Here is a 17,735-nt window from a genome sequence, read left to right as displayed (position 1 = left end):
TTAAATTAAGAATTGATATACTTCTTAGTAAAAAGTTGTCTGCTCTTAAAATCTTAGGATTGTGCTTATACTACTTTAAAAGAGCTGTCTGTGGGGTTAGGGATAGGTTTATAAAGTGTGCTAAATTGGAGGCTGGCAGCAATCACTTTCTTTGAGGATGTAGAGATAGTCTTAAATTTCATATGGCAGGAAATTAGCTTTACTTTAGGCCATCTTAATGCTACTGGCCAAGCAGTAGACTGGAAGATTTCTGTACTCACTTTTGCTGCTTTTCATTTGTGTGATCAGAGCTATGTGGCAGAGCAGGGTGGTACCCCGCCAGTCACTTGTGGCTTTCAAGTTGTCTCCAAGAAAGCAAACCAGCCAAGCTGGGTTCACTTAAATGCATAAGGTATCTCTGCATGAATGCTGATCTGCTGAAAAACGTGTGCAAGTGCTTCAGTTTTTACAAAACTTCCACCTGGTAAAACATCTTCCATATCAACACCTCTGGACCTCTTCCAGCAGGTTCCTTCTACCATTCCCCATGATCACTGTCACTATTCTATATGCCTCCATTGTTTCTTTTTGCACAGACAGGCAAATATGCATGTGTTTATCCACATATTGTGTATTCACATATTTATAACTTCCCCACACTGTGTTTTGTCCTATAACTTAATATCTTGTATGTTCTGTTCTGAATCTTGCTTTTGTACCTAACAGTGTACCTTGGAAATACATTTCTGTATCTGGAGTGGGAACCTTCCTTGTTTTTCTTTTCCTTGACAGCTCCTTAGAATTCTGTTGTGTGAATATGGTATAATGTTCCCCATGATGAACATTGACCTTTTTGCTATTACCAAGCAGTGTTGTAGTGAATCACCTTATACATAATGGTGTTGCATGTGTGCAAATGTATTTGTAGGATGCATTCTCAGAAGTGGAATTACTCAGTTAATATAAATATGTATTTGCAATTTTAATAGTTGTTGTCAATTTGACTTCCTTTGAGCTTGTACCAATTGGCTTTTCTACCAGTAATTCTTTCAGAATGCCTTTGCTCCCATACCCTTGCTCAGTGATTGCATGATTACACTGATGGATTTTTCCATTCTGAGATTTTTAGCTTGCATTTCTTTTATGGTGACTATGATGAGCATCTTTTCGTCTGTTTATATGTCGCTTGTGCTTGTTTTTCAGTGAACTCTCAACTCGTCTACTTTTTTCCTTGTTGAGTTTTTGGCCAGCCTAATCAATTTAAAAATGAAGTTTGGCTTGAAATTTTGATGTTGAGGAACATTATAATCAGGATTACTTTATTTGGCTTTTTATTCAAGTTGCTTGAATTTAGCTAGAGGACAAAAATGTCTAGTAAATAAGGTTGAGAATGAGAATTAAGTGCTGCTCTTTAAAAAAAGCATCATTCCTATTTGTATTTTATGGATGTTTAGCCTTTCCCATGAAAGGCCATTGTGTGACTTCCTGAGGAGATGGCAGTAGTAGTTTTCTTATGAAAACTGTGGTGGCTTTTCAAACTGGCAGTTTGAAAATTTCAAGTTTCTGAATCAGTGACAAGTTTGAATAAATATTAATGCTAATCTTGCTATCTATGTCCTGCACTAGTCTGAGAGAGTATTTCTTTCATCCATATTGCTTGGTGTTGCTGCATATTGTATGAAAGTGCTCAAACATTTTTTTTTTTTTTTGAAAGAAGGTGTTAAGACAGACACAACCCACACCCTGAAAGTTGGTGAAATTCATTGGCGTGGGGGCTCAGAACATGTTGTTAATGATTGTAAAATCTTAAATTAGTAGTAATTTACTAATTTAATTCTTTCAACGAATATTTGTAAGGCATTATGCTGGGTGCTGGCTGTTTTAGTTTACCACAGGGCTGCTGACACAAAGTACTAGAAATGGGTTGGCTTTTATAATGTGAATTTTATTTAGGGTAAAGCTTACAGTTCCAACACTGTGAAATGTCCATATCAAAGCACCATCAAAGATGCTTTCTCAGCAAAGGCAGCTACTGGTGATCCTGATGTCTTGCCACATGTCAGAGCAAGATGGCCACTGATATCTGCAGAGGTCCCTACCTTCCCTCCAGGCTCTACGTTTTCTGGAGCTCGGCTGTAGGCAGTCAGCTATAGGACTCTTTGTCTCTTTACGGGCCTTCTCTTTCAGTTTTGGCTGCTCCACTTTCTTCCCAAGTTCAGCTGTGGGCTATCAGACAAATGGCTCATCTTTTCAGCTGGGCCCAACCTCTTGGGAGCTTTTTGCTTACGCCATCCTTGAGCCCTTTCTCACATGGCAGAATAAAAAATGGTGGCTTTCTTTTTCTGTATCTCTCTGTCTCCATAATATAAACTCTCCCGTAAGAGGGCGGGGACCCAATTTGAGCCATGCCCAATCAAAGAGGCACTACACCAACAGGAATGAATTCGTTTAAGAGCATAATCTTTTTCTTCCTGTGATTCATAAAATAACTTCAAACTGTCACACTGGCCATTCACTAGTGAAGGTGTTTTGGATTGGTGGCAGTATTATATAAGGTCTCTGTTGCTGGACTACCTGAATTTGATCTCCAAACCCCCGTATTATTTTATTCAAAGATTAGACTCACATGGAGAGAGTATAGCCCAATTCTGACTGTTAAAAAAATGAAGGAGCCACCTGAGGGAAGGAATGAGAGCAAATGCGGTTCATCTGCATTTGAACTCACAACTTTTGAACTCACAACTCAATGTACACAATTGATAAATGAGCCAGCACGGTTCTGAATGTCTCAGTATTGCAAGGTTTATATGCATTATGATTATGAAAATAATACCCAGCTTTTTGGGGTCCTTAATGATTTAGGTATGACCTCTGATTGTCTGGCTCTTACCTCAAGAAAGAGTATCTATTTCTGAGAGGGTTATAGTTGTTTGTAGAGAGGGCTTTGCCTGGCATCCACCTCCTTTTTGATGTAATACTTAATGAGGCTTAATACTTTTTTTTGTTTGTTTCCACTGTGTTTATCGCTAATAAAAAGAAATGTTAAAAAGAAAAAAAAAAACCACTTCATTCTCAGTTTTCCAACTACTGCCATTCCTTCCTCTTGCCCACACAACTCCTGACTCATGTCCTCAGGGCCAGTTCAAAATCGAATCTGTTCATTCTGTTTCCATAGAAAACATCCAGTGCCAGGGATGCAGGGGCAGAGGGTGGGGAGAGAGCGACAATACTGTCCAGATTCCAACCAGCAGTAGGCCAAGACAATACTGTCCAGATTCTAACCAGCAGTAGGCCAAGACAATACTGTCGAGATTCCAACCAGCAGTAGGCCAGGTGGAGATTCACAGATTTCAAACAAAAGGGTGGCCTCACAATGACACAAGATATTTGATTTATCAGATAAGACTATCACTTCAGCTCTAATTTCACAGCCCCCTCTTCAACATATGAAGAAAGTGAATCTTACAATTTGATGAGTCCTAAGATCTTTAAAAAGTTTCCTTCTTATTTTGAGTTGTTGGAATAAAGAACTAATTGTTTATTTCATTAATATTAACGTAAGATTAGGGTTTTAAAAATTGAAACTTAATATTAGGGTTTTAAAAATTGAAAAAAATGGAAAATTTTGACAACCATGACTCTTAGGTACAAAGGTTATAAGACCCAGTACAGAGGAACAATTAGCTGAGATAGTTCTACATGGGCTCCCAGTTTTCCAAGGCTTATTTTCTAATGCCTGCCTCAGAATATACAGAGGCTCATATTAGGATGCTTTTGGCTGCAAGTAACTGAAATTCATTAAACCGTAGGGAAAAATATGTTATACCACACATAAGAAGCAGCTCAGACATAGGACTGGGCTGTGTGTGGCATGACAGGGTGCTGGTCCCCTTCTCTCTGGTTCTTCTGCCTGTGCGTCTGCCAGTGATAAACTCAGCGTCAATTTATCCTCGGGCCTTCTTGCCTTATGGATCTAAGATGGCAGTAGCATTTAAGGAGTTGCATGTACAATATCCAGAGCAGAAAAGGGCATCCTCTTCTTTGTGACTCTTGTTAGAGAGAGAAATCTTTTCCCAGAAGCTTACCAAGGGGAGGAAGACTACCATGATTGCTGGCAGCCTCCATCTACATGCATGTTGAAGAGGGTGGGAAGCTGACAGAATTTGGGTTATGTTAAAAAAGAAAGCATGGTGGAAATGCATGCTCTGAATGAAACCTGATTCTGCCTAGACTTGAACTAGTAAAGGGTTACCACTTATGTTTTTTGTTTGTGTGGGTTTAATTTAGATCATATGTTTGCTTACATCTTTTTAGGAATAGTTATGTGTCTTTTTTTTTTTTTTTTTTTAAGATTTATTTATTTCTCTCCCCACTCCCCCGTTTGTCTGCTCTCTGTGTTCATTCGCTATGTGTTCTTCTGTGTCCACTTGTATTCTTGTTGGCGGCATTGGGAATCTGTGTCTCTTTTTTTGTTGCATCATCTTGCTGCGTCAGCTCTCCGTGTGTGCAGTGCCACTCCTGGGCAGGTTGCACTTTTCTTCATGTGGGGCGGCTCTCCTTATGGGGCGCACCCCTTGTGCATGGGGCTCCCCTACACAGGAGACACCCCTTCGTGGCATGGCACTCCTTGTGCGCGTCAGCACTGTGTGTGGGCCAGCTCACCACATGGGTTAGGAGGCCCTGGGTTTGAACCCTGGACCTCCCATGTGGTAGGCAGATGCTCTGTTAGTTGGACCAAATCCACTTCCTGTTATAGTTTTCTTATAGGTCCTTTATCCCTAAAACAAACAAACAATGAGAAAGATATAGTATGATATAAAGGATGGGCAGCTTTGGCTTATTTCAAAAATAGCTTTTATTCTCACAGGTGGTAGAGAGCAGTGGTACAGATAGTATAAACTAGCTAATAGTTTGTGGAATGTTTTCACATTTATTTGAATACAGGGTATAATATTTTCTAGGTCTTCTAACACTTGAGAACACTAAATCTATAATGAAAAGAATGCACAATCTACCTGTCTTTATTATTCCCTTTTTCTTCTCCCAGTCCAGATACTTTTTTCATCGCCCCCTCTCCCGGCTCATCTTACTCCCTTATCAGTTTCTTTTAATTTGACGCATATATTTGAGAAGCATCACCCTAGTATTTGTTATGTAGAGTTAGGTGGCTACTGAATCATTCCTATATTTGGGTTGCTGTATTTGTTTTTCTCACATTTGATGCTTTAAAGGAAGACAGTAGAGTATTTTACAAGATGCTTTCTTGGGCTCCAGGCTCTTTGGGGAGATGAACATAAGCAAGTGATTGTGGGTGTCAGCAAGTGTTCTATATACCCTTTGTTGAGTCATGACAATAGAAGATGAAACCAAGTTTTGTCAGACCTGGGAAATAGTCGAATTGGAACTGTCAGTACATTGCCAATATTATTTAAATGTAATTGTCATTTGTAGAACAACTTTATTGGTTTCTTTCTAACTCAGTGCTCAAATGATAGCCTCCCTCCGTCCATTTTTGAAATATAGAATGGCATACTTATATTTCGTATGTCTTGGGTCCGTAACTAATGGATTGAGCTCTGTTGGTAGAAATCAGAGACCTTCTAATGTTGCTTATGGTCTCAGCAGAGTACGGGGTCCACCCACCTGGCAGTAGCGTCTACCTTATTTCCTGGCAGAGATTTTATTAACAGCAGGGTCTTTGACAGTAGTCCTGCTTCTCTCAAGATTTTAAGGAAACATCTGGCCCCAAGAAGTAGCTTGAACCCCTTGCTTGAAATTCTTTGTATGCAGACTTGTGTATCTGTTTTGGTTTGTTTGCTCTATACTCTAGTTAAGGAACACTGTTTTAAGTTGCATAGTAGTACATGGTAGGTAATTTAGACTGGTGATAGAGATAGCACCTTGGGATTGACCTCAATTTTTTTTAGACATAAGAAAAAAAGAATGGTTTTCATGTAACACAGCTCCTTACTTAACGAGTACTGGTCCTCTATTGATGATGGTTTTCTGCCTGGTTGAGTGTTAAGTGATGCATGCATTTTCTCGTGGAGCTGTTACAATAACGAACACTTACATTGACCCAGATGGAGCATGCCAACATGGTAATTTTGTCCAAGCCACATGGTTGTCTAATGGGCTGACTGTACACAGCAATGTTCTTTTGATTGGTGATGAGTAGAAAGCTTTTACTTAGCATATTATATAACTACACTAATGATGGATTTTAGGGTATTCTAATTAAAGATTAGTGGAATGAGCATTGCCAAAGTTTGGGAAATACTAGTTTTGTTTTGTTTTTTTTGGTTTTGGATTTACCCATTTATTAATTTTTTGTTGTTGTTTTTTTCGAAGGTACTGGGGAAAGCAGGCACTCAACCACTAAGCTACATCTGCTCCCCAATGAGATTTGTTTTTTTCATTTTTGTTTGTTTTGTTTTTAGGAGGTACCAGGGATCAGACCCGGGACCTCATACAGGAAGCAGGCACTGAACCAGTTGAGTTACATCCGTTCTCCAACCCATTTAGTTTTGTGATCTCTGGAAAATCTAGTCTTTCTGAATCTCAGTATCTTTGTTGATAAGATAAAGTATGCGGGTATTAGTCTAGATGATTCAACAGTATTCATTTAGTAAATATTTATTGGGACTTCTTATGTGCCAGGATAGATGGTGGGGACATAGCGATGAGTAAAACAAAGATCCCAGCCCTCATGGACTTTAATTTTAGTGGGAGTGCTTGAATTCCAGTGTGGGAGTTTCCATTTAGTGGGAGTTTAAAGGCTTTTCCAAATCTGAACCTCTGAGAGTTATAGGCACTATAATTATGGTGAGCGAATGTTTTCTAATCATGTTTTCTAGATGGTGGTAATTTGTTCAAGAAAACCATTTTATCAACAAACAAGGTAGTGTTTAGTTTTGAACTCTCTTGGTCTCTTGAAACTATTTTAAGAATATGCTTATTTATATAGACTTACATTTACTCTTATCGTTGAATATTCACAAAATTAGCCATCTCTGTTGTATCTTGTAACTTCATTTGAATGGGCAACACTAATCTTCTCCGAGGTTCTTAAAAGTGTTGTGAATACAGTGGTGATCAGTGACTACTTTATGGGGCTTAACTGTGCCCTTTGTCTCTGTATTAGAAGCTTGTCTTCAATTTGAGTTCATCAGCTCAGTAGTGAGTACTTGGCAAATAATGCCTCCATATAGGATATTCCTTGGAGGGAAACTCATCAGTTACTTGTTGGGGTTTGGACCATGTTAATTGTGTTAGGTTGGTGTGGAAATAATTGTGGTTTTGCATTGTTGAAATTTGCAGTTTGATATTGGCATGTGTTCTTAAATGTTATATATCATTTTCATGTGCATTTCTTGCTTCATTTTTTTTGCTAATGACTTATTACTTGCTGTTTATTTCATATTTATTTTAGGCTATGCAAATGATGTTAGATAAAAAGCAAATTCTACTGGTTTTCTTATTTGAGTTCAAAATGGGTCCTAAAGCAGCAAAGACAACTTGCAACATCAACAACACATTTGACCCAGGAACTGGTAATGAACAAACAGTGCAGGGGTTTGTTTGAGAAGTTTTGCAAAGGAGACAACGATGCACAGATGAGGAACATAGTGACTGGCCTTTGGAAGTTGACAAGGACCAATTGAGAGCAATCATCGAAGCTGATCCCTTTACAACTACACGAGAAGTTGCCGAAGAAATCAGCATTGATCATTCTATGGTCGTTGGGCATTTGAAGCAAATGGGAAAGGTGAAAAGCTTGATAAGTGGGTGCCTCATGAGCTGACTGAAAATTATAAAAATCGTCGTTTTGAAGTCATCTTCCCTTATGCTGTATAACAACAATGAACCATTTCTCGATTGGATTGTTATGCCAAGAAAAGTGGATTTTATACAACGGACAATGATCAGCTCAGTGGTTGGACCGAGAAGTTCCAAAGCACTTCCCAAAGCCAAACTTGCACCAAAAAAGGTCATGGTCACTGTTTGGTGGTCTGCTGCTGGTCTGATCCACTACAGCTTTCTGATTTCAGTGAAACCATCCATCTGAAAGGTATGCAGCAAATTGATGAGATGCACTGAAAACTGCAATGCCTACAGCCAGCATTGGTCAACAGAAAGGGCCCAGTTCTTTTGTATGACAGTGCCTGACAACGTAGTCGCACAATCAACGCTTAAAAAGTTGAAAGAATTGGGCTACAAGAATTGGGCCATTTTCACCTGACCTCTCGCCAACCTTCTTCCACTTCTTCAAGCATCTTGACAACCTTTTGCAGGGAAAATGCTTCCACAACCAGCTGGATGCAGAAAATGCTTTCTGAGAGTTGGTTGAATCCCAAAGCACAGATTTTTACACTACAGGAATACACAAACTTATTTCACATTGGCAAAAATGTGTTGATTGTAATGGTTCCTATTTTGATTAATAAAGATGTGTTTGAGCCTAGTTATAAAGATTTAAAATTCACGGTCCAAAACCTCAATTCCTTTTGTACGAATCTAATAGTAAACTGCAGAATTAATTCGCTTTGTGTAGTCATTTTCAGATTGTCATGAATCTTCTTTAGGAGCTAAGCAGAGGGCTCTGTGGTTGATTAGGTCACTCATGCTCAATGGAGTTGTGATTGTGCCATGAAATAGATGTGAGGGCTCAAGAAAGGAGATGTTGGAACAGCTGTGTTGTTCTCCATTTAGTGGCATTGGATGGATCACTTAATTTCTGTCGATTATGTATGAAATGGGATAACACCTAGCATTGAAGCATGTTTTGAGGTGCAGGAATTATGAACAAGGTGTCTGATACCATAAGGAGTGAGTAGGTAGATCTTAAGATTAAAATATAAACATGTTAATGCTGTTTACATAACAGTGGAAGCTTTATTTTTGTATTTCATTGCTTCTAAAATATGTTAACCAAAAATCAGCTCTGTGTTGATTAGTCTCCAGACATTTTTCTCACAGACAGATTAAGTAGAGAGCTACTAGTTATCTTGGTTACCTCAGGCAAGTGTAGGGCATTTTTGTTTTAATTTTACCAAAGGGTATTTGTTGGTCTTGCACAATGAAATTAGAGCATATATGCTAAAAATCAACTTTGGTCATCCCATTATTGATGTAAGTAACAGTCTCCACTTAAACAGTTCATTGAAAAATTGTACCTTGAAGAAGGAAAAATGTTTTTTGTGCAACAAGGAGCCAGTTTAAGTGTCCTTGGGTCTTGTTAGAAGACGTGATTTCAAAATTTTTTTTTTAAAGATTTTTTTATTTTTATTTATTTAATTCCCCTCCCCTCCCCCGGTTGTCTGTTTTCTGTGTCTTTTTGCTGCGTCGTTTCTTTGTCCGCTTCTGTTGTTGTCAGCGGCACGGAAAGTGTGGGCGGCGCCATTCCTCGGCAGGCTGCTCCCTCCTTCGTGCTGGGCAGCTTTCCTTATGGGTGCACTGCTTGCGCGTGGGGCTCCCCTGCGTGGGGGACACCCCTGTGTGGCACGGCACTCCTTGCGCGCATCAGCACTGTGCATGGGCCAGCTCCACACGGGTCAAGGAGGCCCGGGGCTTGAACCGCGGACCTCCTATGTGGTAGACGGACGCCCTAACCACTAGGCCAAAGTCCGTTTCCTGATTTCAAATTTTAAATACCTAAGAACGAGAAATAACATTGGCCATGTATGTGTGAACCTCTCTAGTCCCTCTTTTATAGTATCACTCTCACTGTATGTTCTTTTCCCAGCCTCCCTGTATGTATCTTTTTTGCTCTCATGCCCTTTCCTGTCTGATGCTGTAATGGTGGTGGGGATGAGGATTCTGTCCAGGACCCATTAACCTTAAACTCCATTCTCTCCCTCGGTGACGTCAGTAGCCCTGTGTTTTCAGCTCCCCCCATTCGGTGACAGCTCCCTATGCATATCTGGCTGCCATTCAAGACCTGTGCATCTGCAGTTGGGTCCATTGTCTAAGCCAAACCCATTTTTCCCTATTTCCATGGACGGTTCCATCATCACCTATCCTCGGACAACCCCTGACTGCCCCCCACTCTTGTCTCTCTTTGACCTTCCATAACCAGTCTGGATACTGAGCTCTTAACCACTACATTCACTTCTGACCTTTACCTCCTTGCTTCTGCTATAGTGCACACTGTCCGCTTCTCATACCTGGATTATTGCAGTGGTTTTCTGTGTGTCTTTCTGTTTCAGTCTTTTCTCTCAGCCTGTGTACAGTCAGGTTGGACTATCTGAAATGCAAATCTACTATTATTCCTATACTTAAAGTGCTTGTATGACTTCTCATTGCCTTAAAAATAACCTCCCAGCCCTTCTTACACGAAACCTTTTATTTTCTGGCCTCTGTCTGCTTCTCCTACTCGACATTACAACTCACTTTCCTCCTTCCTTACTATCCCCACTTACAAGCTTGCTTCACTTTTATAGTATATTATTAATTATTGTTCAGCACTTGTGGTCTCCTATATGAGGACTGGTCTCATGTTTCCGCACACCTCCCTATGCCTGCTGGCACATGCCTCCCATCCTGACTCCTTTGTCTGAATAATGAATATACATCATTTAAAAAGCAACTCAATTGTCAACTTCTTTCTGCAGGAAGGGCTTCCCTGGTGACCTGATTTTATTGAGATGTAATAATAGCATAAAATTCACCTTTTTAAAGTATACAGTTCAGTGGTTTTTAGTATATTTGCAAAGTTTTGCATCATCACTCTTTAATTCCAGAATATTTTCATCACCCCAAAAAGAAACCTTATCCCTATTCTCTCCTTTTCTACAGCTCCTGGCAACCACTAATCTATTTTCTCTTTTTATGGGTTTGCCTGTTCTGGATATTTCATATAAATGGAATCATACATATGTAGCCTTTTGTGTCTGGCTGCTTTCATGTAACATAATGCTTTAAAGGTTCATTCATACTTTAGCATCTATATTAGTCAGCCAAAGGGATGCTGATGCAAAATACCAGAAATTGGTTGGTTTTTATAAAGGGTCTTTTTGGGGGGTAGAAGCTTAGTTACCAGGCCATAAAGCATAAGTTACTTCGCTCACCAAAGTCTTTTGCCACGTGTTGGAGCAAGAAGTCTGCCAACATCTGCAAGGATTCAGGCTTCCTGGGTTCCTCTTTTCCCAGGGCTTGCTTCTCTCCTCGCTCAGGGTCCCTTCTTTCCTGGGGCTTGCTTCTCTTTTCCTCACAACCAAGCTCCTCTTGTGTGCTTACTTCCTGGGGCTCCAGGTCAAGACTCCAACTTCCCTTCTCTGCGGTGCAGTTTCTCTTGGTGGGTGAGGACTCAATGTCCTACTGATGTTGCCCTGTCAAAGCCATAATCATTATTTAATCAAGTAAAAGTAAAACCTCTGAATCCAATACACTCTAATATGCCTAGAGGAAAAGACCAGTTTACAAACATAATCCAGTATTTCTTTTTGGAATTCATCAATAATAATAAACTACTACAGCATCTATCAGTATTTCATTCCTTTTGATGACTGAATGATATTCCATTGTATGGCTATAACACATTTTGTGTATGTATTCATCAGTTAATGGACATTTGGATTGTTTCCACATAGCTATTATTAATAATGCTGCTATAAACATGCATGTCCAAGATTTTGAGTGAATATATGTTTCAGTTCTTTTATCTATGTGTATCTAGGAATGGAATTGCTGGATCATACGGTTACTCTATGCTAAACTTTTTGAAGGACTGCCAAACTGTTTTCTAAAGTGGCTGCACCATTTTATAAGCTCACCAGCAGCGTACAAGGGTTCCAATTTCTCCGCTTCCTTGCCAACACTTATTTTCTGTTTAAATTTTTTTTTATTATAGCCATTGTTGTAGGTGTGAAGTCATAGCTCAGTGTGGTTTTGATTTGCATTGCTCTGATTACTAATGATAAGCACACAGTATCTTTTTATGTGCTTATTAGCCATTTGTATATCTTCTATGGTGCTATCTATGAACCTTTCTCAACTTGTGAGTTTTGTCATATTTCTGCTTTTGCCTTTCCCACCCTTCCTTTTCCCTGCTCCTTTCCCCCAAACTAAAATTGGGAGAGTTGCTAAAATGTCATTTTGTGATTTTGCTTTGTTGGCAGCATACGCTGTGATCATGACTACCGAAGTAAGCTCTGCATCTGAAGTGAAGAAGGAATCTGACCAGTTGGAAGCAGATGCAACCCACGAAAAACCTAAAGAAGTAGTGGAAAATGAGCAGAATTCGTCATCTGATCCAGAGGAGGAAAAGCCTTTGCAGTCATCTCCTGCAGCTGAAAGCCAAAGTGGTCCACGCCTCCAGAAGAGAGAGAAAGATCTGTCTGAGAGCAGGGGTATTTCTCGATTCATCCCGCCATGGCTTAAGAAACAAAAGTCATATAACTTAGTAGTGGCCAAAGATGGAGGTATTAAAAAAGAGCCTGCCCAAGCTGTTGTAGAAGAACAGATTTTAGATAAAGAGGAATCTCTTTTGGAAGGAGAGAGGCAGGCAAAGGGTGATGCTGAAGAAACAGGTGCAAGAAAACAACACAAGATTATGGTTGAAGTCAAGGAAGAAAAGCCTTCAGTGAGCAGTGTTGAGACACAGGTAGGTATGCTTGGGAAGTGATTGTCTGGAATTGAGAGCTTAATGGCATAACCATATAACGAAAAGGATTTGTTAGCTTTGAATCATTTCCAGATTTTCTTGTATTGAAATGCTCCTTTGGCTTATTGTATCTGGAAAATGGGGCTTCGATTGGTTTATCACAGCTTGTCACTCCTATTTCTTTCTTTCCTTCTTTCTCTTTCTCTCTTCTTCTCTCTCTCTTCTCTCTCTTCTTCCTTCCCCCTCCTTCCTTTCCTTCTCTCTTCTCTTCCCCTACCCTTCCTTCCCTCCTCCAAAATAATAAAAACAAACAAACAAAAAAATCCACTATATAGCCAAAACTATAAAAAACAAACAATGTCTGTTCCTTTTAAAGCCCCCAGAATCCTGCTACTTTTCCCCTTTAGCAGGGTGCCCTTTTGTACCTTTTTGATGTGATGTAGTATTTAGGGAGTAGAAAGAATTAGAGTTGTGTGCATGCTGTTTTGTTGCCTCAAGAAGCTTGGATTTATTTTGTTGTGATGAGATTTTAATGGGAAATGTTGTAGTTTGAAGTATTTTACTTGTTGCTAGAATGTAGTTTTTTTGTTTTGTTTTGTTTTGTTTTTACTCATGTAATGATGAAATGACCAAATCAGCAAAATGAGAAAAATAGACCGGTAGATTGGGGAAGGGAAGATTTGGGGACATACCCTTCTTTCAGTGCCTTTGTCTAGTAGAATTTTGAAGTCTTTTAAAATCTTAAGCCTACAGTGGTTATAATAATGATCCTATTTTTTTAACAAACATCTTTCTTTTCATATGTTGTCTTCTGTAGATTGGTTAACTTTAGTGTGAACTTAATATTTTCCTCAACAGCCAGCAGAAGAAGAAGGTAAGAAGAGAGAAGAGGAGAAGGTGAAGGAAATACAGGCAGACAAACCAGAGGGAGAAGCAGCAAAAAGGGAGACCAAGGAAGTGCAAACTAATGAGCTAAAAGCAGAGAAGGCTTCCCTAAAAACAACTAAGAAGACCAAAACTGTCCAGTGCAAAGTGACCCTCCTGGATGGCACCGAGTTGATTTGTGACGTGGAGGTGAGACAGGTTGATGAGTGAGAGCTAACTTGGTGTGTGGTGTGAAAGTAAAAGCACATTTTGCCCTCATTTGTGGCATGATACAGTGAATTCATAGTTGAGTTTTACCAAATTTCTGTAGCTAGTTTGTTAAAATTTTTCATTTAAGAAAAGGAGGAAACATAGAAGAGGGCCGTTGTTTCCATGACAGTAATTTCCTGACCCTTATGGATAAGCAGATCAGATGGCTCTTGGGCCGGTCTGCATTGGTCAGGTGGACTGACTGGTGAGTGGGCAATAAGTATGTGAACATTGTCTCTGGCTGGGAGGTGTTTTACTTGAGAAGGATAATATTTACACTAGGTTAACACTGAAGACTAATGAAATTTGAGCAGTAAACTTAAACCCAAGTTTTATCTGAGACAGATTAATTGCTTAAAAACTAGTTCACTCATTTGGTTTCATTCAATTAAAACACACCCATGGTTTGCAAAACATGTAATTTATTAGCACTGATACTGACATGAGCCAATTGTAATTTTTTAAGGAAACCAGCAATTTATAATCTTGTGTTAATCAAAAAAAAGTTTTTTGCTTTTTACCAATAAATTGCTTTATTTATATGACATATGCTAGTAGTTGACGTTGAATGCAGAACTGTGGGAAGTGCTTTGATTGGAGAATCTCATTTAATGCTTAAAAGAATCCTGTACCGGGTAGGTGTTGTTATTGGGAGCCCCAGTGTTCCAGGGGAAAGATAAGGCTTGGAGAGGTGGCTTACTTGCCCAAGGTTTTCAGCCCAAGGTTTGCCAGCTAGTGAGTAGTAGAGCCATGATTCAGCCTTGGGAGTTTGGCTCTAGAGTACAAGAACCTGACCATTGAATTACGCTGTTGTTATCTGCTACACATGACACTAATAGGTCAAATATGGTCTCTTTATATAATAGCCTTTTCTTTGGTCTTCAGATCTTTTAAATATTAAAAACATTTTGTCCTAATTCCTTGTATTCTTTCTGATTGAAAATAGAAGTTGCATTTTAACAATGAAGTATTCAACTTAGTAAAGACCTTTCATGTCTATCTAATTGAACAATAGTTTATTGTGTATTTGCATATGCATTATATTGCACAGTACAGAGAGAACTAAGATGAATAAGTCATGGTCCTTTATCTTTGTATCAGTTATTCAGCACTATATTTTACTCATTTAATTTACCGTTCTCATATTTCAGTTGTTTTAAGAAAAAAATGTAAAAATTAAGTTCCTTATAAAGTGGCCAAGTAATCTTTGCTTCAGTTACATAGCTTTGTAATGAAAAGTGCTGTTGAATGTGGAAATCCTGCAATGCTGCCAAAGTTAGATGGGTTTGGGACTGTGATTCAGAGGAAAGAACATAGTCTTTAATACCACATAGCACTGAGTTTGAACCATGACACTGCTACTTTTCATTTTTTCTCTTGGGCAGGCCTTTAAACTTCTCTAAGCATCAGTTTATCTATAAACATTGGAAGGTAATCCAACCTAGCTGATATGTTACAGGGATTAAATAAAACAGCACATGCTAGAATCAGCTGAGCCAAGTTGTTCAATATTGATACCCACCCACGTCAGGTGGCACAAAACACATTCACGTCATTGAAGGATGTGCTTTTTGGTGTGTGTGTGTGCGCGTTTGCAGGTCTAGAGCATGCTTCTCACCTTCTCACCTTCTAGTCACAGAGTGCTTACTCTGAATTGTTGATCTTCCTTCATTTCTGACTACCAGTTTACTGAGGCTAACTTCCATTAAATGCTAAAGGTGTGGGCAGCTATTTACTGAGAGGCAAAAGAACTTATATTTTATATAGTCTTTAGAAAACATTATTTTAAATTTGTGCAACTCCTAAATGTGGGTGACCTGTGGCAAAGCCTTAGTTACCCTGCTCGGGAACCTGTCACGGAATAGGTGATTCACTTTGGTGATACCTTTTTTTTCCTTTCACATCTCTATTTCAAATAATTTTTTTCTAAGGTCTTATGTATCTAAAGAAGAGTTTTTTAATTTATCTATTTTCTAAAATACTTGAAAATGAGGTTTTGTATTTTCCCATTTGAGGAAGGGAGAGTGGCAAAAGAGATTTAAAACTCCTTGAAGCTTTAATTTCTTCAGCTGTCTTCCTTATCACTCCCCTCCTGTCCCATCACAGTAGGCCTGAGGTTGGGGAGTCAGGAGATGAAGGGACAAAGAGAAGGAGAGAGGGGGAAAGAGACAGAATGTCTCAGGGTAAGGGACAATAAGGAAAAGAATAGAACGCCTCTCTGAATTTGATTCAAATATTGTATTTGATCATGTGTCCTTTGTTTTTCCTACATCCTGGAAGTTAGGGAGTCTAGATTTTGAGAAGCAGCTTTGATGATAGCTTGTTATGTGATCTTGAGTCATTTACTCGAGTTCTGTGGGTCACCTATAGAATGATTGTAGAATTACTTAGATGATCTCGAAGGTCCCTTCCATCTCTAAAGTTCTTAAAATGACCAAGTCTCAAGATTGACCAACCTATTTTATGGTTTAAATCTATTTTCTATGCAGGTTACCTCAGAGACTTTGAAGGTTTTGTTCTAAATCACTGCAATAAAGCAAGTTCCGTGAATCTTGGTTTCCTAGTACATACAAAAGTTATGTTTACACTATACTGTAGTATTTTAAGTGTACAGTAACATACCTAAAAAAATAATATACGTACCTTAATGCTTTATTGCTAAAAAATGCTAGCTATCATCTAAACCTTCAGTGAGTTGTAATCTTTTTGTTGGCAGAGAATCTTAACTCAATTGTCGATGGCTGCTGATGGATCAGGGTCATGGCTGGTGAAGGTTGGGGTGGCTGTGGCAATTTCTTAAAATAAGACAGCAGTGAAGTTTGCCACATTGGTAGCACTTTCCGCACAGTAGAAGGCCTTCCAGAATTGGAATCCGTCTTCTCCAACCTGGCTGCTGCTTTATTAACTAAGTTTATGTAATATTCTAAATCCTTTCTTTCAACAACATTCACAGAATCTTCACCAGGAGTTAGAGTCCATCTCAGGAAACTACTTTGCTCATCCAAAAGAATTATGTCCTCACTTGCTAAAATTTTATCATGAGATTGCAGCAATTCAGTCACATCTTCAGGCTTCATTTCTAATTGCAATTCTCTTGCTCTTTCCACCACATCTGCAGTTACTTCCTTCACTGAAATCGTGAACCTCTGAAAGCCATCCATGTGGTTTGCAATCCACCTTCTTCCAAACGTCTGTGAATATTGATATTTTGACCTTCTCCCATGAATGCTTGAGGCTTCTTAATGGCATCTGCAGTGGTGAATCTGTCCGGAAGATTCTAATTGACTTTGCCCAGATCCATCAGGGGAATCAGTTATCTATGGCAGGCAGCTATAGCGTTATGAAAATTGAAATTACTCTGTGATCCATGAACTGTAGAATGGCTGTTGTGTTAGTAGGTATGAAAACAATATTTATCTAGGTGACTGGGTGTGCTGTCAATGAGCAGTAAGAATTTAAAATGAATCTTTTTTCTGAGCAGTAGGTCTCAATAGTGGGCTTTAAAATATTCAGTAAACCATGTTATAAACAGATGTGCTGTCATTTAGGCTTTGCTTTTTTCATTTATAGAGCACAGGCAGAGTAGATTTGGCATAATTTTTTTTTATTTTTAAAGATTTATTTACTGCTTCCCCCCACCCTCCGTTGTCTGCTCTCTGTGTCCATTCCCTGTGCATTCTTCTGTGTCCACTTTCTTGTCTTTAGGCAGCACCGGGAACTGATCCTGGGATCTTTCAGAGTGGGAGAGAGGTGCTTAATCTCTTGTGCCACCTCAGCTCCCCAGTCTGCTGTGTCTCTTATTGTCTCTCCTCTGTGTCTTTTTTTGTTGTGTTGTCTTGCTGTGCCAGCTCTCTGCTTGGGCCAGCTTGCTGTTTGGGCCAGCACTCCTGAGTGGGCTAGAATCTGCTTGGGCCAGCTCACCACACAGGCCAGCACTCTGTGGGCCAGCTCTCCACTCAGGCCGGCTTAACCTCTACCAGAAGGCCTGGGGAATCAAACCCTGGACCTCTCATATGGT

At 39.4% G+C, this 17,735-nt stretch overlaps 1 protein-coding gene across 28 annotated transcripts in view; it reads left to right on the top strand.

Moving 5' to 3' along the window:
• EPB41L2 (erythrocyte membrane protein band 4.1 like 2) overlaps window positions 1-17,735 on the top strand; it is a 226,386-nt gene that overhangs the window by 89,615 nt on the left and 119,036 nt on the right. For all 28 annotated transcript variants that reach the window (XM_058307454.1, XM_058307461.2, XM_058307458.2 and 25 more), the window contains exons 2-3: window positions 12,099-12,583; window positions 13,442-13,657. In XM_058307454.1, the coding sequence (XP_058163437.1) occupies window positions 12,113-12,583; window positions 13,442-13,657 (687 nt within the window). In that variant the 5' untranslated portion in view covers window positions 12,099-12,112. The remainder of the gene's footprint in view (window positions 1-12,098; window positions 12,584-13,441; window positions 13,658-17,735) is intronic.

The sequence above is a fragment of the Dasypus novemcinctus genome, chromosome 11 (genome assembly GCF_030445035.2).
Source record: "Dasypus novemcinctus isolate mDasNov1 chromosome 11, mDasNov1.1.hap2, whole genome shotgun sequence".
In the NCBI taxonomy this organism is placed as follows: Eukaryota; Metazoa; Chordata; class Mammalia; order Cingulata; family Dasypodidae; genus Dasypus; species Dasypus novemcinctus.
This window is presented reverse-complemented; position numbering and strand designations above follow the sequence as displayed.